Genomic DNA, 25,157 nt, shown 5'->3' on the forward strand with positions numbered 1-25,157 from the left:
TGCTCTTCGACTTATTGTACAGTGATTTGGCACTGGACCTCGGTCATTCTAAGCATTGAACCGAAGAACTATGACCTAACATTAGCCTGCCTACGTTGGGAGGATTAGTCATAGAAAATATATCAAAGGCAAATCAAATTGTAGATCATTTTAATCTGTGCATTCAGGCCTTTTTTGAGTACTTTTTGTTAAGCAAGGTTCCTGCACTCACGCCAGGCAACAGAGAGCCGGATGACCCAAGTCACATTTTCGATTCAAACACGGCCACATCAGGTTTTGGAGGTATCGCGTTCTAATGGGTATGTAGTATGTACTTGAGGTTAATAATCAGTATTGTTATTCGCTATAAATAAAAATAAAACTCGCTATATTGATAGGACCTCAAATAACAAATACGTTCTAAAAATATATCTTCGTAGGATTACAATTTATCATATCTTCAGCAAATAAATAGTACTGACGTTGTTGAATTATAAGCGGCTTATAACCATAGATTAGGTTTGTTAGTTTTAACGACAGCATCCTAAGTAATAAACTGGGACATAAATTACAATTAACTGTTTTCATAACTTACACGCTATCGCGCGAACGGATAAGTGTTACAACTTATGATAAAATGTCATGTACTACTGTGATAATGATCGCGATGTTTATTGTATTTAAAAGCTGACAAATATTTTGATATACAGAGTTTTTTAAAGTTAGATAAGCCTCTAGTACCTATTCGAAACTCTAATCGAAAGAGCCAATCAAATTTTTAACATAAAAAACTCAGTATCACTACAACCTTTTAGGTCTGAGCCTCATTTTTATGAATCTTTCGTGATCATTTGCAAGTAGGTGATCAGCTGATTGTGCCGGACACTCAGTTTCCTCACGATATTTTCGTTCTCGGTTCGAGCGAATGTTAAATGCGCACATAGAAAGAAACTCCATTGGCGCACAGCCGGGGCTCGAAGCAACAACCTCAGTCATGAGAGCCGCACGCTGAAGCCACTAGGCCAACACTGTTTTACTCTTTCATTAAAGTATCTTTAATTTGCTGATTAGATTAAAATACTCTAATACATAGGAGCAATCATTTAAAGATAAATTCATAGTATAACAATACGCCGTTACATTAAAACCGGTTATGGCTGATTCTAGATCACCGTCGAAGCCTGAGGGATCAAAGTTATTGAATTTCAACTGAGACCACTGACGGGTTAAAGTTTAAACGGATTTATGAATCGAATAACGGTAATCAGAGGATATTGTATTTCGCCTTTGTATAGTTAATCTTATTAAGTGATTGTTTCAGTTAATGTAACTTTCATACATTCCAATACGTAAATCTCAGTTAATATTTAACGAGTTTAATTATACTGATTTTTGTTGCGTGCTTCACAATAGTATTGATTTATTTTAAATTTAATTACGAAATTTGTAACCTTAATGAGGGTTTTAATAATGGAAGAACTGACAAATACCTTGATATGCAATTGTTTATAGGTGGGTTGTTGGGTAAGTTTTTGTATCGTTTTCTTTTGACCGGTTTTAAAGACCCAATAAAATACTGAACATAAAAAACAGCGGCGCTACAAACTTTAATGTATTGGTCTCAGATTGTGACCTGGTCATTTTGTACATCCAAATGCGTGACACCAGATGATGCCAAATTTATTTGGATCGGCATTTGGTAGAAAGGGCAAGTTCCTATTATTAGAAATTGGTTTTACAAAGTAATTAATAATTAAGAAAATTTGACAAAACAATGAAAGACAGTAACAATTGTTTGAGTTGAGTTCATCATTCAGTGACAAACATTTACGATAATTACTTAGCAAAGATTTAAATCAAATCATTTTGGGATCATATTTTGTAATCTTAAGAGGTATACCTTTCCTGTTTCCTTTAATCACTAATTAACTAATAGATCATTCAGGTTATTCGCTAGGGTGCGCCGTTCTTCAGAAAAAAATTACTGAGTCTGAGTATGTTGGTTGAAATACGAGTCTCAGTTTCCGAATAAGCCTAATTTTGTTAAAACACTTCCAGTGTATCTTATTTATACGTTAAAAGCTATCGGAAATAAATCTTTTATCGAGAAATAGCTGTGATGCTATTTCAGTAAGTAAGGAATGACAGGTTTTAGTGTTTTATTTTGTGCGGATCTGACGTGGTTCGCTTATAAATACCGTCGCCTCGTTAATGTTATATCGCGTGCATCTTAACTGGCTGCTTTTTTTAATTTGATAAGCTAAAAGTGTCTGGGTGATCGTGAATTATTCATCAATAATTTATCTTTCTTCTCAGTCACGCTCATCATTTTTGTAGGTTGTGTTACTGGTCTCCCCTGTCTTCAGCAAGCCTCTGCGCCTGGGTAATTGTAAGACCTATACTTGAGAATAGTATGGCCTTTACTTGATCGGTCCAGTGTGTAGGGGAACTGCATCGAAGTTGTCCTGTCTTCCAGTCTCGGTATGATTTTCTGTACAAAATCAATTCATATTATCTGTAACCGTTTCAGTATGGACACGCTTGTTTCCTGTCACATCCACGCTGGCCAAATTTATCTTTACATACACGTAAAAATATATAGAACGTTTTGGAAGAGCGTTTATATGCATTAAAACGGAAACGTAGAACAGAAGTTTATATTATTATTATATATAAATACATGTTATACGAATGATTTTTTATGAATGAAGCAGTATTCTGCTTCACACAAAAGTGTCCTAATTAAACCTTCATATCTCATACAAATATACCACGGGGCCTTAAGAATCGAACGCTTTGTACGTACAAAATTCAGTGGGCGGTAACTGCTATCCATATCTCAAAAATGCTATTCAACGTCGAATTATCATATTTATTGAGAGTTTATAAAAGGTTCCCATTCAATTAAGCGAGGTTCTAGTGAAGGCTCGAGTGGGTGCAATGTCTTGGAGGCGCCCTTTAGTGACTTACGGACACGTACTTCTTAGATAAGGCTTTATTGGAACGCTTTTGAAGCTTCCGCATACGCACTTTCCTACTACACACTATGATGTACCTATTATTTAGAATTTTAAGAAATCATAGAATAAATTTATGTGGTACCTACAAATACTATATAGATATATAACGATTGACAACCTCTCATAATAAAAAAAAAGAAAAATAAACCCTCAGAATGTACTTACACAACATACACCTATGACAAATAAGCATATGACACAAACGGCACACATTTCTTACTATTTTATATTTATAAAGTTAAGATTTACCGTCAAAACTATTATGAATTGAGTTATACTCTATATTATTCAATACGGGAGTCCTATAGTAATGTGTAATGTATTGTTCACAGTCAGCCAAAAAAGTCGTACATAGACAAATCGAAGTTTTAGTTCATGAAGTATGTTCGTACCCTCGATGTACCGCATAAATCTCGCAACATAATAAATACGCAATATAAAAATTTAGAAGTCTTACAGGTAGTACATAATGGGGTAACGTTGGAGGGACTGTCACTCCAAGTAGAACCATAGTCGGTAAATCGGTCGCAATTGCTAGCAGTGCCGCGAGCGAATATTTCACGCTATAATATAACTGAGACTCATGTGGCATATTATCTGAATTTATTAGCTTTATTCATAATTTGCTACAAAAAAGGTTTGATATTTATTAGTATCACGTCTATAGCGAGAAGGAACTAAATAATAACAGTTACATAGTACCTTGTTCATATTCCAACATACAATTACACCCATTACAAAGTCCATGCTCGAATTCAGTCTACTACAGATAATATTAGAAGTAGTGTAGGTGTTTATCAGTTGTCAAAGGGACTCTCGCATCTTGCTTGTCACGCACCAAGATAAGACAACACGATTTCATAGCTTTGCTAGAACCCCTTATTAACGCTTGGCACGTATCTCGTAATATGTAACCTTGCCTTAATGATGTAAATAATTAATATTGTATTACTGTTTCATATACTGCTAATGAAATAGCTATTTTACATATAACTAATTGTCGGAGATTTTGACTTAATTGGAATGTGGATTTGCTTTTTAAAGCCTAAAAATAATTATAAATTTTCAAAGGCGATATATACCTAGTTAAGACGGCAGCCTACAAGATCTATCGAAATGATAATTATTGTTTTGATGGTATCTCCAGAATTGTTGAAAAATTACCGTCACATTTTTGGATTATTTTTTTTTGTCCCCACCACTTGGTTGATTCGAAGACATTCGAAGCCATTAATAACAAAAGTATATAATAACGATAACAATTATACTAATATTTCTATTACAATTAATGAAATTCTGTAATAATCTTTATAGTAATAAGGTAAAAGGAAATAATTGTATTTTTTGTATTCATGCATAAATAAATAGATAATAAAAGCATTTTGTTAAACATCATCTAATTTAACTTTATTTAACCCATTTCTGTAAAGTTGCATATATAAGATCATTTTTTGACAAATAAGGTCATAAAGAAGTTTCACTTCTTATGTGTGTACACTAAGAAAAGTATCAAATCCAATAAATCTTTTGTCCATTTGATAATATTGTTGACAAGAATTTATTTAATAGAGGCTTATACTTTTACGAATAAGACGGAATATATATTGAAATTCTAACAACAAGTCCTTTCAAATGTACCAACGAAATCTCGGATTGTGTATCCCTTTAGAATATTCAATTCAATATTCATCTTTAATATTTAAATATGACGTTATTTTCTCACCATTTGTTATAAATCTCTATTTACTATCTATCTATCTCTCTCTATACTGGTCTTGAGTGGCCCGGAATCGCAGGTCGTGATTGAGTTTTCTATTTCGGAAATGGGTAGCTTGGTTAAAATGCCATCACAAGGGCATGGAAAGAGCTGAGGTGTTTTTAGTGGCTGGGTTCTCGCTACTCCTCTGATTAGCAGAGGGTTTTGAGTGTAGACCCTGCCCCACAGTCCCCGCGTTAAGCTCGACCACCATGGCGCGGGCATGCGTAAGCGCATCATCACGTCATTTAAAAAAAAGGGTATTTCGATTTTACGTCTCAAACAAACATTGTTTCCTAACCTAAGCCACCTATATCCAAGCTGTGAAGTGCCCATGAAACCTTTGAGCTTCTGGAAGGCTAGGCTAGGCTTTATTAGCCAGGACTGAACGCACAATGGACCTAACTTTCAAGTGCGGAAACTGAATCCACACTTCACTACACTACACTACTGATATGCAACAGTAGTCATAGAAGCATAGAAGATATAAAAGAGATCAGTGACGCTAGAACCTTATAAGGCCTTGGACTCAGTTTTCGTATCCGTTACGAGATCATTTTTTTTATTGACCGTGAATAGAAGATAAGAGCTAAAACTAATAATAAGACATTACACAAATATCTATACATCTATATCTATCATTGTTATTCATGTTTCTCTGATATATAAGGCTATTGCTTACGGTATGACAAGCGAAATGCGGAATATATATCACAAAATCTATAAGTTTCAATTTAGTCAAGTTAACTTCATATTTTACAAGATACACAGCGTCGTTGGGTCGTCTTACTTCACAATATTACCAGAGATAAAATTTAAATCGTAATGGCATTATTAATATGAATGTGACGTTACGGCAGCTGTCAAATGTCAATGTGCTGGACGTTATGAATGATATGGACTTGTGTGAAATACGTACGTTTTCCCTGTTCTATTAATATTTCAAACACGATAGAAAATAAGTGGCAGTTTGTGTTGATGTAAAGGGGTATGATTTTGTTTTAAACACTATATAAATACCAGCTCATTGTTTTGCTAAATAACCACTGCGCTACCAGTTTTGTTCTTGGCTTTGCACTTCTGTATATACATTTCTTAATAGACAAGTAGGGGGATCAGCATTCTGTGACGGAAAAAAGCCATATTTGGCAATCCTTGAGAATGCAAATTCGAATTATTTCACATGGCAATGAAATCCAGTTAAGATTCAAACGCACGATCTCAGAGTTAAGAGTCGGATGCTTAACCTAATAACACTACCGTTTAAATTAATTTATACTTACAGTAATATAATTGTTGTAAAAATTACTCCTAGTTTACTATACGTAGAGAACTACGAATACAATTACGTAATAAAGTAAAGACATTTCAAGAAAGACATTTTAAGAAGCCTCATTTCGCAACGAAAACTTGTAATCAAATTAAGAAATACTAATTCAAATCATAAGTGCTTTGTCCTCAGTAATATATAATCTAAGCCCTAATTTAAAGTATATTGTTTGTGTACTTTTTTATACGTTTAAGTGAAGTTTAGTTTGCGTGGGATTTTTGAACGTATATCGCAGTAATATAACTTATTTCAGAGAGAGTTTTTACAATACCTTGCCTCCTGAGATGGACAAAATAGTACCAGTAGTACGAAATGTTCCAATACGCTTGCGAAGGTTTTTGACAGATGGACTTTAATGCAGTATAATATACACGATAGCACCGTGATATAGATGTACTTTTAAATTTTTTCTCTTGTAAGAAATGAGATAAATGTGCTCAATGGGAAATTTCTAAAATTTTTGTTGATTAAACTTTAAACCTGTGTTATAAACGTTGAATAAATGTAGTGTTTTTCTTTAAAAACTTGTCTATATCTAACAGTTTGTAAAAGCTTTTATATATTTTATATAAAAAAAACAACTAACGCCAATTTAATATTTTCGTAATATTGTATACTTATCATCTATTTGCCCTTTGAAGGCAAAGGTCGGACATAAATTACCTACATAACTAGTGGCGGTCTTGGAAAGAAAAACAATGCAATTTACATGAAGGACATTTCCCAGGCTCGGAGCAATATGTTAGAATAAATAACTAATAAAGCCCGATAAACCCGCGTCTCAATGGGACCCACTTACAGAGATTGCGATGAAGTTTCTACACTTGCGGCCTCGCTCGTGCTCTTTTTCAAATTGGCATATAATCGAATAATATCGACATTGATATGTTACTCTATATCCGAAATACGAGTTTATTGCTACGTAAATTTAAATTTCGAATTGTAAAATGCGATTACTGTAGAAGAATCTAGTAGATACTATGTTTCAGCGATTCGTTTTAAATTTAGAATTGTTTAATGACTGCCATTAGATAGAAATACAATATCATATATCTAATCAAATAGAATACTTTAATAAACCTTTATGATAATTATTAATACAATTTTAAGTTTGTCACGGAGAAGTTAAAAAGTTTATCAATAAATTGTCGTAAATATACCAATATATAAGTACGAGTTAATAATATTTCCCAAATATATTTTATTGAAGTGAAACTTCTTTATCGGCGTTGTAAAAAAAATACCGTCACATTTTTGGTTACGCGTCACATAATTCCGTTACGCGCCATCTTTTTCTTGATTGATACGAATAGATTCGAAGCCATTAATAACAAAAATATATAATAACCATAACAATGATAGTAATAATTCTATTACAATTAATGAAATTCTGTAATAATCTTAGTAGTAATAAGGTAAAATGATATAATTGTATTATTTGTATTCATGTCTATGATAATAAAAGACTTTTGATAATCTAATTTAACTTTATTTTACCAAATTTCTGTAAAATTGCATATAGTAGATCATTTTTCAAAAAATAAGGTCATGTTTCATTTCTTACGTGTGTAAACTAGTACTCGCACACATTTTTTATACACCACATCATATATAATACATTTTTACAGTACAAGTTACAATCTACCTAGTCTTAAAAACATGACATTATTCACCATTTGTTCACCTAATTCGTCTTATGTAAATTATCTTAACAAACCGTTATTTTTAAATTTATATATTCGATGTTAAATAATGAATTATTAGCGAAATTGAAAACGTTAAACACGTTCTCACGTTCATGACACGGGCATTCACGTGTTAAAGCCACCCCTAAATTCCATTTCCTGCGAACGCTTGGCGTCGAAACTTTGCTACATTATTGAGTATGTGTAAATATTCTAAAATAAACCTCTTTTAAATATATTTTTTTAAGTTAGAATTATTGTTTAATTATGTATACTAGCCGTGTTTTACCCACCTTGATCCCGTTGCGACAATGTCCTATAGCCATTACAAAAAAATATTTAAAATTTCAATCAGTAGTTTCTGAGGTAAGTATGTTTAAGCAAACTTTTTAGTTTTACAATATTTGTATAGATTGCAACTTCGCTGAAGTGTAAATGCATATTTTGCCATAAATATCCATGTAAAGATATGTTGAACTTCCATTGCCCCTTTTTACAACGACAATATTTTAATTTGGCTTAATTTTATAAAAAAATAACTAACTAACTTTTAAAATAACTAAATCAACAGCGCTACAACCTTAGTAGGTCTGGGCCTCAGATTTCTGTATTTGTTTCATGATTATTTGTTAATCTTATAAGTGATCAGCCTTCTGTGCCTGACGCAAGCCGTCGACTTTTTGGGTCTAAGGCAAGCCGGTTTCCTCACGATGTTTTCCTTCACCGAGCGATTGTTAAATGCGTACATAGAGAAGAAAGTCCATTGGTGCACAGCCGGGGATCAAACCTACGAACTGAGGGATGAGAGTTGCACGCTGAAGCCACTAGACCAACACTGCCTACTTACTAACGTAACTGAATTAAAACTAAAGTTTAAATAATTTCAAATTGAAAGATTTATTTTTTAAATTCTATAATGTATTAGAATTTTTAAGAGTTGAAATTTCAAAATCACAAATATTTAAAGCTGAAAGCTAGTGTCATCTTTTTATATAATGAAACACTTCAGGAACTGTTATTTATTTTAAAATAAACATCAGTACAATATTTATAACACAGAGGTGGAACAGAGCAATGTCAATTCATATTAAATTATCAGTGTCACTACATTTGGAAGGCGCGAAATTTAATTTTGACAGTTATGACACAAACAGAAAGTTATAAATTTATTTTGCTTTTTTCAATTATTTTATTAACTTCATACTAAAACAACAAATTTAAACTAAGAACATAATATTACAAAAAACAAAACAAAACTACATAAAACCTAACCTTTTTATAACAAATTATAAAAAATTCAATCCTTGTGAATTCAGCCAGTGTGCAACTGTATGACAGTCTCGTTGACCTCAATACTCAGTAGCATTGAGGGAGCGCATACGCGTTAAAATAGTGCTTTAAAAAATTTGTACGCACTCGCGGAACTGCTAGCAATTGTGAACGCCTAGTGTGATTATTTGGCCTCGCAGACAGTCTCTCTGACATTTCCGCATTATAATTGATTTAATTAGGTAACAAAACTAACACCGAAGTGATTTTATCAGCGCCTGGTCTCGACTTCGCCTTTCATTTCACACAAAACGTGACTACATTGAATGCGAAAGTGTAAAATAATAGTGTGGGTACATATAAAATATATGTATTCGTACTATGCATTTAAATATCGAAATTTAATAAATATTATTTATCAATAGTAAGACTTTATATTCTTTTTTGAAGTAATTATGCTTTAACTTACCTAGGATATCTAGGCTATATGCCATTTGTTCACTTATTAAGAGTAGAGAGAAGCGGTCAAAATTCAAAGCGAAACAAATTTAGATTAGATTTTTCCGTTCCCTTTTGTATACAGCAAAAGTTCACGTAAAAAGGTGAAAACATTTCAGTGTTTACGTTACAACACAAAGAAAGTTGTGTAAAGTTCACCTGGCTTCCTCGCGTTGGTTGACAGTGACGTCACGCAGGTTTCCACTGGGAAAAACCTTATAAAACAAATTGTATCAACCTCACACAAAACTTTGGACAGAGGTCGCTCGTATTTTCAACTGATGTTTGTTTTTCACGACTTCAGTCGTATTTTGTTAAGATAAAATGGTTTTTACTGGTTATGTTTTCCGGGAAACTTTCCGAGTTGAGGATAATAAAGATGGATTTAAAATAAATTGAATTGCTGTGTCTGTTTATCTGCAAGCATTCCTTTTTGTCATATTTAATTAGTTTAAGTAGTATTTCGTCAACGCGTTACGTCTAAATTATATATATATATTTATTTATTTATATCGTAGAAATATAAATATATATTATATTATATATATATATTTATATTTCTACGATATACGTTTACGTTTTATACGTATACGTTTTACTATTTATTTGCTACGCTCGTTTTAAGAATGAAACTTTTAATAGGAAACAATAATTCATAACTTACAATAGAGTGATATCCTACGTTTAGGCTGCATATATAAATAATATTAATAAATATAATGAATGATCATTATCAACATCTTTTTTGGTCAATTCCGGGACGTTGGCCTCCTCTTCGTCCAATACGCGCGGGAGATTACTCTGGATCTACAGGGAGCCGACCACCTTGACGAAATGGTCAAGGAGCCTGCGAATACAGAAGTTAATAATACACTAAAATAAATTTAAAAGTTTAGTCGTTTCATTTTATCATTTAAATTGTAATAATAATTTTATCTAGACAACTGAATGCACAACCTCTTAGATTGGCACGGCTTACAACCCCTAACTCTCATCCAGAAGTTCCCCAATGTCACTTTTGAAACAACAATGCCAGAATTTAATTTATAGAAAACGGCATACTACTACTAAACGGCAAATATAGTAAATAGTGATTCTAAAGGTTGGGGGTTTAGTAGTTTTCGTTACAATGGAAACAAAATAACAACTCAATTCACGACATAATACGTTTCTGATAAATTTAATAAACTATTGGCACTCTTTAGTTGGAAAATACATTTAAATAATCAACTTTATTTCAAACACATCGTTAGTAATAGTATTTTTGCTAAAGAGCTTATTTGAGAAATTAATATTATCTTTTAACTTTAAATTATCTCTAACTTATCACAAGTGCCGTAAAACACTCATGTGTTTAGTTTGGCCATGGACCATTCCCACCACATGATCCTCCTCAGTTAAACAGCCGTGAAAAAAAATCTTATATTTAGTTTAATATTCAGTAAAATTGACAAGATATAAGAAATCAAATATCATGATATTGTCAAATTTTTACTGTAATAATCATTGTAGACCCGTAATCTAATCAGGGTGTTCAACACTGATTCTGATTTGATACCGAAATTCTAAAATCTATTGCTGCATTCGATAGAGGGTGTTGAAATATTGTTATGACAGTGAATAGCGATTTTTTTTTCAGTGAGCGTGACCAATTGATAAAAGAAAACCTTTCATTCAAATATGATGTGTTGTCTCGTATAAAAAAAAGTTCCAATAGCGATTCCGATTCAGAGTTTTAGTAATGTTGCCACATACTTTATTGAGATAACTATATCGGTACGATCTCGGTGTTGCCATTCGAAGTTGCAGAGTACTGGCGCTATCTTTTGTATACATTTTCCGCATTATTACATGTCATTATATTAAAGCCCGTTACTAACAAGCTGACACTGACAATATTGAACTTTTTCCGCCATATTAAGGATGTATGAATGCTAGTTAATTTACCCTACGTGGGTTTTGGAGAGACATTTTTGACTTTAAATTAATTTAGTTATGGTTTTATTCACATATAATATTCGGACATTGTAAAAATGCGTACTAAATGTTAGATTTTTTACTTATTTAAACGCGAGTTAGAGCTTGGTACAAATTATATAAGCTTTCTGTTAAATAATCACAGTTAAAAATAATTTGCAGAACAAAGAAATCAAACCCGAGAGAACGAGAATGTTGCAAAGTAATAAACCAGACTTATGTTCATAATTAATGAATTTTTACTTTTAATCTATAAAGGAATGCATATTTTTATAGCATTTTTTCTAAGTTGATATTTCAGAAAAAAATATTGTATTTTACATACAATTATATAATCGCTGTATAGCATGACTTAATGCGGGTTATACAGCAGCGACAGGTATTTTATAATAATGATTATTTTCAAGAAACATACGTGAGCTGTTTCAAGAATAACTAACCTCAACCTTACGAATAAGTTCAAATACTCCAACTGAATTTATATTAGGCAGTTCATCATTCTTAAATGACAACCAAATTAAGCTGTCCTTTCCTTTAATTGCCTTTTGGGCGGGCTTTTCCCGAACGTATCAAATGGAGGTTACACCCTAATATTTGTTTATCTTTATTAGCTAAATACATCGTTCACGTGGTAAAATTTTTGTAGCTGGTCACACGTGATCGTGTATGGCGAATGTTATAAAAGTGGATGCGGATAGGTATTCGTCGTAGGATTTCTGGTCGATACAGTGCTAAATCCTTTTCTTGTTATGTTGCCATACGCTATTATACTTAGATAGTACCTACAGTATTGACACATAATCTGTGCATAAATTAAATGCCGTAGTAATAAGAGTTATATAGTCCGCACAGACTCTAGAGTCCGCACAGCAGAGGTCTGTGTTCGATGGAGATCTGTGGTGTCACCTACCAAGGCGTGATTAATATACATTAATATGTTATTATATAAATTATTAACTGCGTGTAATGAGAAATTTCTGAAAGGTAAAATGTTTGCTTTGGTTCGATAAACTAAATTTACTCTGTGTTACGACTAATAATTAAGATTAATTCTAGTGAATTGCCACATTATTGATATTATTCATATCTTTATATTTTAGTAATTTATGCTTCAGCTAAAACACTACGAGTATAACCGTGTCTTAACATTGTCTAATCTTTATCCTTACCATCCGTGAAATTCAATAAATGTGTCAAACGTAATAATAAGTATGATTAATTCATTATCCACATACATTTGATATATACATTTCTTCAACAGGATGAAGAGCAGGAAGTGAAAAAAGAATTGCCAGTCGTGCCAAAATGTTGCGCGAGCGGGCAAAACTTGAGCGTCACAATCGAAAATGGAAAAACAAAAACAGTCTGCGCCCGGTCGAGCCTCACTTTCCAGCCAATATTCCACAAAGCTAATGAAACGCACATATGGAGTTACGATAGCAATGTGTTTGAAACTATAGTCGGGAACCCTTGTGCTTATGATAGGTAAGTTTTATTTATAGTAATGATCTTTGATGTGTACAGTCTGTTTTCGTAATTATGGTATGGGAAAACACACTTCTCAAATAAAAAAAAACTCTTTACAAAAGTGTTCATTCTCTACTAGAACTTTGGCATAATCTGTGATAAAATAAGCCAGTTTTAGCGATCCAATTAATATAATTTAAAATGAAAAGAGAAAAACTTACAATACCTCGAATTCATTTTTGAATTTAAAAGTATTTGAAGTTCTTTTCAAATTTTTGACGACGTTCACACCGTCCTGTCATTTGTCAATCTCTGACAGTTGTCGCGGTGCGAGGGAAATTCAAATTGTGTTCAAATTAAAAAAGAAGTATAATCTATATATAAGTATAAAAATAAAACGTAGACTTTTTCACTATACTATTTTTTATATTTCACATGAATTTATGACTATGATTTATGATTGGATGGATTCTCCTTCGGTTTTTTTGGGCAATGTTAGTCAGGTTAACAATATCATTATTCTATGTTTAGTAATGTTTTATGGTATCTATTTTAAGATTTTTTAGTTACTAGAAATTTTCACTGAGAAATAATTCCATATTGTTAGCCCTTAACTAATATAGTTCATTAAAAAATAACATCTAGCCTTGGCCTTATAGACACGTGTGGTAAATTCCGCAGTGGGCGGAAGTTGATCCTAGATTGAAATAAAACTTCTTCAACGAATACGGGAAATAAATTATATTATTTATTTTATTCGATTACTTTTAATATTTACTACCTAACTGAAAACAAAAAATTGCAATTTGCAATTTTGCAATTATAAGATACTAGCTGCCCCCGCGACCTTCGTTTCTCCTTAATGTGGTTTTAGTTAGCCTTAATACCGTTACACGAAAGAATAATTTCACTGTATTATCGTCACTTTAATTTGAATTTGATTTACACTTCGGTCTAAGTAACACGTGGTTGGCTATGCTAACACCAAAAATAAAAAAAGTAGAAATAATTGTATTGAATTTCACGGTATTTCGTTTACGACAAAATAAATTTAATTTATACTTTAGCCTCAATAACATGTGGTAATCATGATATTGAATTGTAGCTTATATGACACGTTTGTTGGTTTACCATGGCAGTGCCATCTATTGATTACTTACTCAATCCAGTCGAAAAGTATCGACATCTGTTAGAATCTTTTGGAGTTAATAGATAATTGAGACTGTCAAATTATAGACAAATAATTTGCAATAAAATAAAATTGCGACTATAATTAAAGATCTAAGCTATCCTATCTCTTAAGTTGGACCAGACTGCTCACGGTGTGCCAATTTAATTTAAAATCGGTTAAGTAGTTTAGGAGTCCATCGCGGACAAACATCGTGACAGGAGATTTATATATATTAATGTAAACTTAAAAAAATTAACATTATTTTTCACTATTCCGTTTGTATTGTTGATGTTAGACATTTATTCACTTTATAATCTGCCGATAATTTATTCTTGTTATCATTATTTATTTACAGCTCATGGACAATGGATATCATTAAATATCTTAATAAATTGTAATCAAAGGCCCAACAAAAACCAGAAAATCAGACACAATGTCGGAGTCTTCACAAGTCTAAATCTGATGACTTTTCAGGTACAAATTGGAGCCGGACAAAGTGAGCGAAGATGAGTTTTATCTTTTATTCAATGGTTCTCTTTTCATGCCGTTCAGTAAGCCTCCGTTGTTGGGCACAAGGAATTTTTGTATGGAGACGTTTTGGAACGAATCCAATCCGGCCGGTGTGACGCTTCCACTGGTTTGCTTCTCAGCGCCTATTGAGGAAGCTGGAACGTCACCCACGCTTATCGCTTATGCAATCGGTGAGTAAGTAGTGAATTAATTTAACTATTTTTATTGTTCCAAATTTTATATACGGTTAAAAACATTTCATTCTAATATTAAGCTGAGCTTAGGTGGACTAAATTATTTATACTTTTGTATTGTCTTTTGTTAACATAGCTTTTAAACATTGAAAGAAAACACTTTTTAACCGGATTTATTAATATATATATATAGCTTCAATTCGGTTAAAAAGTGTTTTCTTTCGATGTTTATACTTTTACGTATAGTTAGATTATGTGGATACCCGCAGATAAAAGATAGTCTTTATATTGTTAGGTTTTAATATAAAAATTATGAGAAACTCCTAACTAAAAACTAATGTTAAAATCAGATGACATATCGAAAGACGTTCAATTTTACGGTCACAATAAATTAGCCTCCAAAAAGTTTGTTCTGCTCAGCAAGGCAAGACGGTACTTCACGGCTTGCAATGTATAAAGCGCAAATTCGGACCCACATTGAGTACTGTTCGCCGCACCTCTGGGCGGGGGTAAAAGCTCCTTCCACTTGACTCAATGGAATTTGAAAAAAAATTGAAAAAGCGGTTCGAATCGTCGACGACCAATCCCTCTCATAGAGGCTTGATCCTTTGGCGTTGCTTAGTGATGTGGGATCACTCTGTATCTTCTACCGCATTTACCATGGAAAGTGTTCAGAGGAGTTGTTCGGATTAATACCTGCAGCTGAGTTTCATCATCGGACGTCGAGGCAGAATACAAAATTCCACCCGTATCACCTCGACGTCCGACGTTCCACAACTGAGCGTTTTTCAAGGCAGTTTTGCCGCGCACCACCACTATGTGGGACCAGCTGCCCACTGAAGTATTTCCGAACCAATTCGACTTAGGGCCCTAAGAAATTGTAATAGAATAGAAGAGAATAAAAAATAATTCTTAATAGGCCGGCAACGCATTCGCAGGCACTCTGACATTGAGAGTGTCCATGGGCGGTATCACTTAACAGCAGGCGAGCCTCCTGTTCTATAAAAAAAAAAAATATTTATATTACATTAATAAAACTTATTCTCATATCATTTTTATATTTTTTTCTTGTTACTCGTTATCCTAAGTTCCATATAAAGTCACAATTTATTCCAATCCAAATAGCTCAATATAATAAATGAAGTATACAGACTGAATGTAGTCTAAATAAACGAATGCATTTTCAGGGTTAATAATATCAGTACCATTTCTTCTGGCCACAGCGGTAGTGTATATCTTCATAACAGAGCTAAGAGACACACATGGAAAGGCTCTGGCTTGCCATTCTACGTGTTTAGCAATAGCATTTTCGTGTTTAGCGGCAACGCAGCTGGCTGGACATGCTTTTCCTAACACCGCTTGCTCTATAATGGGTAAGGTACCAAATAGATATATATTAAGAAACCATGTATGTCAGTCATAATTTCATGTATGCTCTGATTTATTATAATTATAAACTGAATTAAAATATGTACATTTAAATGACAATTTGAAAGTCAGTTCTAAACATTTTACACTTAGAGAGAAAACAACAAACACAATATTAAACTTACTTAGACATTATTGATACAATCATGTTATAGTTCAGTTCAACATAGATTGGTATTCTTTGACATTTAATGCAATTATTATGTTTTCTCTTACAGCTTACCTCATCCAGTTTTCGTTTGTTTCCTGTTTTTTCTGGTTGAATGTCATGTGCTTTGACACTTATTTAAATGTTAGGTAAGATTAATTGGAATTTTATTTAAATAAGTTCTGAGGAGCTTTTGTTAGAATATTTAATAGCGATTCCGCTTAGACTCCCCCAAAATATAACAATTGTCTATGCTTATGTTGCATATCGATTGCAGTCTTTACAATTTCATTATTTTTCTATATAAACTTAAAAATATAAAATCCTTTTTTTTTCAGAAGATACATTAACGCTTCAGTAAGTAGAAGGAGTATGAGACGAAGATTTGCATGGTATTGCGCATACGCAATCTTACTACCAATTCTATTACTCATTATAACAATAACAATGGACCTATCTCCGGCCGTACCTAGTACATACTTAAAACCTAACTTCGGTGTAAAAGGCTGTTGGTTCAAAAGTAAGTCTTAATTACTTGAAATACCTCTAAAGGTTAATCAAAAATTAAAAAAAAATTTAAATAATAATTTAGGCCACCAGTTCTAATTTAATTTTCTCTTTTGCAGCGGACGAGGCCGCGTTGCCGTATTTCTATGGCCCAGTAGCTGTTATCCTACTTAGTAATTTAATTATATTTCTCTTCACTTCCCGGGCTTTCGTGCGGCATTATGACAAGCTTAAGGACGTTTCACGTAAGTCAACAAATTAATTACAACATTCTTTATTTGGGAGTGATTTTTCCCCGACTAAATTCTCGTAGGAGGTATTTATGTAACTTATTGATAGTACTACTATACTTATCATAAATAAAATAGCACTTGTAACTAGGATGATTCAAAGAAAACACCTTTCAACGATTAACGAAATCAGCCTAATCTGCCTGCCTGCGTGGTCACGGTGACGCACACTATAAAGCACGCGAAACGACGGATTTTTTTTAATTATGTAAATTATATCAACCTTTCACACACACACCATCGACTTTTTGAGTCTAAGGCGTGTCGGTTTCCTCACGATGTTTTCTTTAATCGTGACTGTTAAATGCATGCTTAGACAGAACATCAATTGCACAGTCTATAATAATATTTAATAAGACATATCAAAAACCTTTTTTTATTATTTTTTAATCATTAAGGTTCTCATTTAATTGTTATACTGTAGTATAACAATCTCCAACATAAGCTAAATCCTTTGTTTATTTGAATTTTCGTGATTGTATTTTATTGTGAGCAAGTGTTTTGTTCGCGTGTATGGCTAGTAAAATGTTAATTTAGTAGTAACAAAAGAACGAAATCACTCTTTGTTTTATCTTTATTGTCTGAAATTAAAAGCCCGTGGTTTATAGGCTCAGTAAAATTTTGTAAAAAATTAGGTTTCAATTAACTTGTTTTGGAGAAAAATTGTGCCTTGTTTTATTTATTACGACCCCGATAGTAGCCATTTCATAATTTGTATAACTCTTCTGTATGGCATTACCGTACAATCAGTATAAAGCAATTTGCTATTTGAAAGAAGAGTGTCGACTGTAGATCACCTTTTTTTTGTATAAAAAACTTCATACTTTAAATACTAAGCAATAGATATTTGTATCAAATATATATCGCATTAAGCAAATGTATACTTGACTAGAGAATAACAACTTGATATTAAAAAGTTTAGTATTAAAAGGTTTTTAATATTAAATTTAGTTACTTCCTTAATTTAGTATATTTTTGTAGCCTTAGACCTAACACACTCAGAGTTCAGTACATCTGATGATTGGGTGCGACTCAACACTGTGCTGGGTCAGCCTCTGGCCGTCACTGAAACTTCACCAACCAGAGAGCCGCGAGTCAACTTCAACCAGAGGTTAAAGAAATATAAGAAATTGTAAGTCTATTTATTTAATTGCGTTAGAAATAAAACTTGCCTCGACGTCTGTCATTCCATAACTGAGCGCTTTTGCTGCTCACTAAAAAAAATCCAAACCAATTCCACTTAGAGTCCTTAAAGATAAGAGCGTTCCAATTCTTAAAGGGCATTGCCGGCCTCTTACTGGTGATCCTATGGCATCGAGAGTGTCGTTGGATATCATCAACTCAACATCGAGTGAGTCTCTTGCCCGTTTGCCCCCAGGTCTATTAAATACAAAGGGGATCAGGAAGAAATTATGATTGGTTTTATAGAATTGAACCAATCTTGTGTAATTTATTATGTTTGTGTATTTATATGTCTATGGGTGACGGTTACACTTAATATTAGGTGAGCCTCCTGCCAGTTTACTCCCTGTAACATAAAAATGTGTGCGTGTACTAGTGTACACACATGAGAAGTGAAACTTCTTTATGACCTTTTGTTTTAGAAAAAAATATTTACTATATGCGACTTTACAGAAATTGGTTAAATAAAGTTAAATTGGATAAAGTTTAACAAAAGGCTTTTATTATCATACACATGAATACCAATAATAAAATTATTTCAATTTACCTTATTACTAAGATTATTTTACTAGGATTATAACAGTATTTCATTAATTGTAATATAATTATTACTATCATTGTTAAATGACATGCTATCCCTGCTCTTAGAATCAACTGTGGTAGGGACAAGAAAAAAAAGGCGCGTAACCTAAAAATGTGACGGTAAATTTATTTCCAACGCCGATAAAGAAGTTTCACTTCAGAAAAACGTGTTTGTACTTATGTATTATACTTATATATAAGTTATACTTCTTTGGCGTAACAAGATAAAAACCTTATCAAAAAATTTATTCTACGTTTGTAGAAAAAACGACACTAACAAGAGAAAAAAGGTATTTAGTACATTGAAAGTTTTATTGTAACGCATTCTAGTTAAATAAAGTTTATTTAAATATCACAAAATATGATATATTGACTATAGCTAACTTCATTGTGTCGGTTTTTTAAGATGACGTGCGCGCGCATCGTAAAAAATTCCTCTCATCATTTTTCCCTAATGCGCCAAAAGAAGTATAACTTCAAAAAGAAAATTCAATTAAAATTAGTCTATTACACTACTCTTTCAGTCAAATTGTATTTATGCTGTGACATATAGGACAAAGCATATTTAAAATATTATAGGATATACTTTTTATGTTTAATGGGATTAAGGTGCTTCTTAGTTACCCCAGCTACTTCTAAACCTATTAAACTCGAATTTATTAGACCTCCCTTTGAGTTTTATAGCAATCATAGTCACTGGTTTTCACTAGTATTTCTAATATATAAAACCAAAGTATAAATAACATAGAAATACTATAAAAATATTAATATTCATAGCACGTTGAAATTCATCAGGTGATGATTGACACAGCCTCCCTTGAGCACTTATTAATTTAGAAATTCGTTCACCTGACCCGCATATATTGTGTCAGGAATCTAGGTCTTACGATCGAGGCGTGTTTGCTAAGCCCGCATTGAATTGAATAATTAGTGGAGAAATTTCATAATGTTATACTATCTTAGTTATCATTTGTACAGCTCTACAAGATAGACTATTATGTACAGGTATTTTATTACTATAAAATATACAAACATATATCAATATTTCGAATATTTTTGAGACATGGCGATAGTTTTTGATAGTTAAATAATAGAATATAATAAATTTGTAATGTGATTCACATTAAAAATAACAGTTAGTTAATAAAATATACATAATAATAGAAAAATTCTGTTTGTTGTCTGTTGTTAGATTTTGTTCTCTATGGGGTATAGATGCTGATGGGGTATGGGCTTTGGGGTTCAAGTGCACAGGCGCTAATTATAGATTTAAGTTGTAGTAATACTGGTGACAACACAGCCTTTTGCCGCTCAACGAATAAGTATCGTAATGCAGCAAGGAAATGCTGCCAGCGTTAAAGGGAACAAACTTTTTAAATTTCTTTAGGGTCTTTTTATTACATTTTAATTATTACTCTCTAGGTTAAAAAAATATTATGTTTAGGTTTAGGTTTTAATAAACGACATTCCATTCATAATAGAACCAACAATAGTAAAAAAGGCTACAATAGCAAAAAAAAAAAAAAAAATTTATTCCGTTTTTATTATAAATAATTAAATTAAAATTAATTTATTACAAATAAAAACGGAAAGAAATTATTAATTATATTACAGGTTTCGCAAATGCTGCCTGCTATCCGCCATCATGGGTATATCCTGGGTGTTGGAGGTGGTATCTTGGGCAGCGGGAGCCGGTACATCAGCAGTGTCAGTATGGTCGGTGTTCGACCTTATCAATGCATTGCAGGGTGTCGTAATATTCGCCATCTTTGTATTGCAACAACCCGTCCGATCGTATGTTAAGGTAAGGTTTTAAAAAAAATAATAAACCGTTTATTTAAAAAAAAAACATTACATTCAGATTGATTAAGTTATAATTGATTCCATATTTTTATTTCGTTCGAAGATTTTTTTGTTCTCGGATTACTCGTCTTAATAATGGAGGTTACTAGGTGAAGTAATAATAATAACGATATCATTAAATTACTTTTAAGATAGGAAATACAGTTTTAGATGCACTTGTATCGAAATCTTCGTTGTCGTAATTCCTGATGAATGGGATAACGTATCTAAGGAATTTATAATATAGAAATATACGTTGCCATGTTAACACAGTATTAATATAATTTAACAGACTATGTACCCATATATAGTATTGTGAATGATGCGCAACACATTAACACTTTTAAATTTTAGTCTCTTTACTAAAATTAAGATATTAGGTAGAAAAATAATGGAAACTTCAAATTAAAATTACCTTTTGTGATCGTATAGGTAAATTTGGCATATTTAATAAGATTATACCTAGTCAAGCCATACGTTATGTTGTAAATGAACATTATAATGGCGTAATGTTATTAAAATGTATACAGCCTACATATTTATTAAAGTCTCAGCAAAAATATATTCGATTCAAAATTGCCACATTTGGCTTTTATGTAGGCCTTTAATCTATTAGGTTTCGCACTGTTTCCAAGGGAAATTTCAACACTCTGCTCTAAAGATTTTGAAAGAGTCTCAATGTGGCCGTGTCGTTTGTTTTTCAAATTTTACACATCTGTATACAGCTGAGAAACAAATCGTCTGATAGATATTTTAAATTCTTAATTCTTTACAGTTATCAAAACTCTGTAGCACTTGTAGAAGAAGAAAAGACGAATCAGAAATATCCGTAGTGAGTGACAGAAACAGTGTGTGTGGTACGGGCCGAAGAGATTTTGTGTAGTGAACATCGTGGAACAGGGCTTCCGTGAATGAATTGACATTTCAGTATAATTTTCTATGAAACAAATATCGTCGGGCCCTCAGGGTCCAGTTGGAGTAGTGAAAAATAATTACTACAGACGAAAGAAATTTCCTGATGCTTAATACGTATAAAATTAAATTAAGGGCTTCTAAAAATTTACAAAAAATCCATATTAAAATCACCTGCGTAAATATTGCTTTTTGTAACGTTGTTGTGGCGTTGTCTCTCTGTGTTGTTCAGGCTAACATTTTCTTCAATAAATGAGTGTTGCTTCTTTAAACAATTGTTTTGATACTACATAATATCTATAAAAACTTTTTGGAAGCCTTTAAAATTAATTTAAGGTTTTCTTAAGAAAATGAAAACAAATCCCTAATTAACGATATTAGAGACTGATTTTATTACAGTATTATGTGATTTTAGTAGAGGAATCGCATGTTTGGAACGTGGCTAAAGTTCCTTCTTACTATTATTCCACAATTCATAACAACCTCATATGAAGGATAACATCGAGTTTCTTATCATAATACCTGTTTAATATGGAAAACTTCGTTACCATGCTAACAGGATTATATAAGGTCCTTATTCCAGATTTGATTGGTTGGATTGTATACAAAAAAGAGACCGGTCGTTCGTCGATATCGCAGATGTACTGAGCGACACATTAAGTTAAAACCGTGTAGTTAGACTGGTCTTTCGTTATAATTTATTTGTATAAAATGTGTAAAAACTATTATAGATAAGTTTGTGTTTCTTGTTTTAAAGCTTAAAGTGTTAAACAAACTTTCGGTCTAAGATTTAATTTAAGATTATTGTAAATTGATTTTTATTTTAACATTTGTACATAAACTGTTTTTAAATCTTATACATGTGATTTCTTGTAATTTATATAGTTTCTACTTTGGAAAACTTATGCTTTCTATATATTTAAAAGCTTGCTTTCTTTTAGCAATTATAGTAAATGTTGTGAGGCTATAAATTATTTTTATACTACGGACCAATAATTTGAAACTAACGTACGAGTCGTAATTGCTACTGCAAACGTAAAAAAATCGACCCAGGATTTCATATTGAGTGTTGGCCTAGTGGCTTGAGCGTGCGTTACACAAGGCTAAAGAATAGGCGTACGTTCGAATCACGGCTGTATAACAATAGATTATTGTATGAGCATATAACACTCACTCGTATAGCGACGAAAAAGCAACGTTTCTTTACCTAATAATTGTTATTTTATTAGTATATTTCTGGAATAATAAACAATTCATTCCGATACACTAATGTGCCATATATATTTATTATGAATTTGTCTATCCGAACCGGGCATCTTTATAAACTTAATACTATAAATTCAATTGAATATTATGTCATTTTTGCTCTAATGTCAAATATAATAAGAGTGAATATTCCTCAACGTAGGCATTATACTAACGACTTAAACAATTTACTTGGGCATCACAAAATTAGTTATATATGTATGTGTTTATTCCCATAACGGGTGCTAGTCATAATTATTTTAAGCCATAACTATGCATCGCCAATAGACAGTTTGTACGTTATCTGTGCTTATAAAATTCTATAGTCTATCGAAGTTGTATGAATGTTATCTGTGGATATGTTTACTCTGTTATAGTCTAGTCAATAGCTGTCTTAATTTGCATAATCAAAATTGAATATTTAAGCCGGCTTCTAACATCATAAACATACTATGAACACCAAATAGGTATTCAATGTTTTGTCCTAATGCTAATAAATAAACAATATCTGAATTTTAAGTTTATAGTACGTTTATTAACACACGTTATGAAGGCGTAATTACAAGAACATTTCATAGTTTTTTTTTGAAAAATATCCTTTTCTATCTTACAACTGAATACACAATGAAAGGAATAGCATATATAAATCGTAATTAAATAATCATACTTTATAGATTTTCAAATTAATGGCGTCAGAATTAGAGCGGCGACCTTAATGAGATTCAGAACGAGACCTAGCGCAAACAATGACTTTTTTATGTCAAAATCCTCAACATCCTTGACGTACGGGAGTCAGTCTAATTTCTGATTACGACCTCATCTACTATGTGTTTTGTATAATGCAACCTACAGCTCGCAAACAATGACACCTCGCGAGACTACTACACAGCCGTAATGAATTTTTCAATATTTTGTAAATAATGCTTTTTATTATATTATCATTGGTTGAAATTATTAAAAAATATAAATCTGTAAAACAATGAAATGTAATACAATCGCGTGTATCCATTAAGTTTTTTAAGTGCTTTGAATAAAATCAAAATTCAAACTGTACGACAATAATTAGACGTAAAATATTTTTAATTTTTTTGCTCTTCGTATAATTTTGTCTTAATTTATATCATGTATATGTGTACCTATAATTGTTAAATGTTATGGAATTTAAGGAAAATAAAAATGTATATTTGTCTATTTTGCAAACATGACGTTAAATAAAGAAGCTTTATACGTGGTTGTTTTATTTCGACTGAATTGAGGACAAACATTTCTATATATATAAAATTATCCTGTCATAATCTTCGTTCCCATACACCTCTGAAACAGCTAGACCAATCCTGATGAATTATTTTATGCATATTCAGTAAGTATGAGAATCGACTAAACCCCGAAGTGATAAGGGTTGTCCCAAATTTTACTTTCATTTTATACACACGAGGATCCGAAGAAGCATCCACTCTGGACTGAGGTCCGATGGAAAATTGGGTAACTTCGGAACATCCTGATCCGCGTTTAGTTTCATTTATAATATTTATGTTATGCAATAATAATAACAATTGAATATTTTGTATCTTACTAAGATTATCTTTATAAAATCAATAATATTTTAGAGAAAGAATTCATTGTTAAGAGATTTTATGTCTTGAACGCACGGGCCAAGATCGGACGGTAAAAAGCCGGCCCAGTGGTCGGTGATCTGTAGGGCGGCGTAGGCACCAATGAATCTACAGAGTGTAGGACCAGCTGAAAGCCAGAGAATTTGCGGAAGATAGCATTGACCATGGAGCGCTGTAAGCTTCTTATTTGGAGGCCAAGACACTTTTTGGGTCCCAAAGCCACCACAGTAAGTGATGTTATGGCGAATTCCAGCGATTTATCTGTAGACAAGTAACTGCAAAAAAAAACACATTCATATAATGTATGAGGGTATATATTGGATTATTCGATTCAAGAATTGGAGTATTTTGCATGGCTGAATGGTTTCCGCATTTCCAATCGGTATTTCTAATAATAACGGAATGGGGTGATCCGGGTAAGGCTCGGTCTAATCTCATGGAATTCCTTTAAAGCCTCGCAAGCCTGGCGTCTAGATGTAGCTTTTCTGGCAAATGGACCGGAAATTCTAAATTCAATTTTTTATAGGATTTTATTTGAAATCAAACGTATCA

At 32.3% G+C, this 25,157-nt stretch overlaps 1 protein-coding gene across 3 annotated transcripts in view; it reads left to right on the forward strand.

Moving 5' to 3' along the window:
• Positions 1–24,112, forward strand: part of LOC123710128 (G-protein coupled receptor Mth2-like) — a 74,612-nt gene extending 50,500 nt beyond the window's left edge. The window contains exons 2-11 of one of the 3 annotated variants that reach the window (XM_045661851.1): positions 2,296–2,362; positions 12,776–12,999; positions 14,627–14,853; positions 16,044–16,229; positions 16,503–16,581; positions 16,771–16,952; positions 17,059–17,184; positions 18,211–18,361; positions 20,608–20,797; positions 21,611–24,112. In XM_045661851.1, the coding sequence (XP_045517807.1) occupies positions 2,296–2,362; positions 12,776–12,999; positions 14,627–14,853; positions 16,044–16,229; positions 16,503–16,581; positions 16,771–16,952; positions 17,059–17,184; positions 18,211–18,361; positions 20,608–20,797; positions 21,611–21,718 (1,540 nt within the window). In that variant the 3' untranslated portion in view covers positions 21,719–24,112. The remainder of the gene's footprint in view (positions 1–2,295; positions 2,363–12,775; positions 13,000–14,626; positions 14,854–16,043; positions 16,230–16,502; positions 16,582–16,770; positions 16,953–17,058; positions 17,185–18,210; positions 18,362–20,607; positions 20,798–21,610) is intronic. The other 2 variants (XM_045661849.1, XM_045661850.1) reach the window with 2 other exon arrangements.
• Positions 24,113–25,157: the final 1,045 nt, after the last annotated feature.

This window comes from Pieris brassicae, chromosome 5, assembly GCF_905147105.1.
Source record: "Pieris brassicae chromosome 5, ilPieBrab1.1, whole genome shotgun sequence".
NCBI classification, from domain to species: Eukaryota; Metazoa; Arthropoda; class Insecta; order Lepidoptera; family Pieridae; genus Pieris; species Pieris brassicae.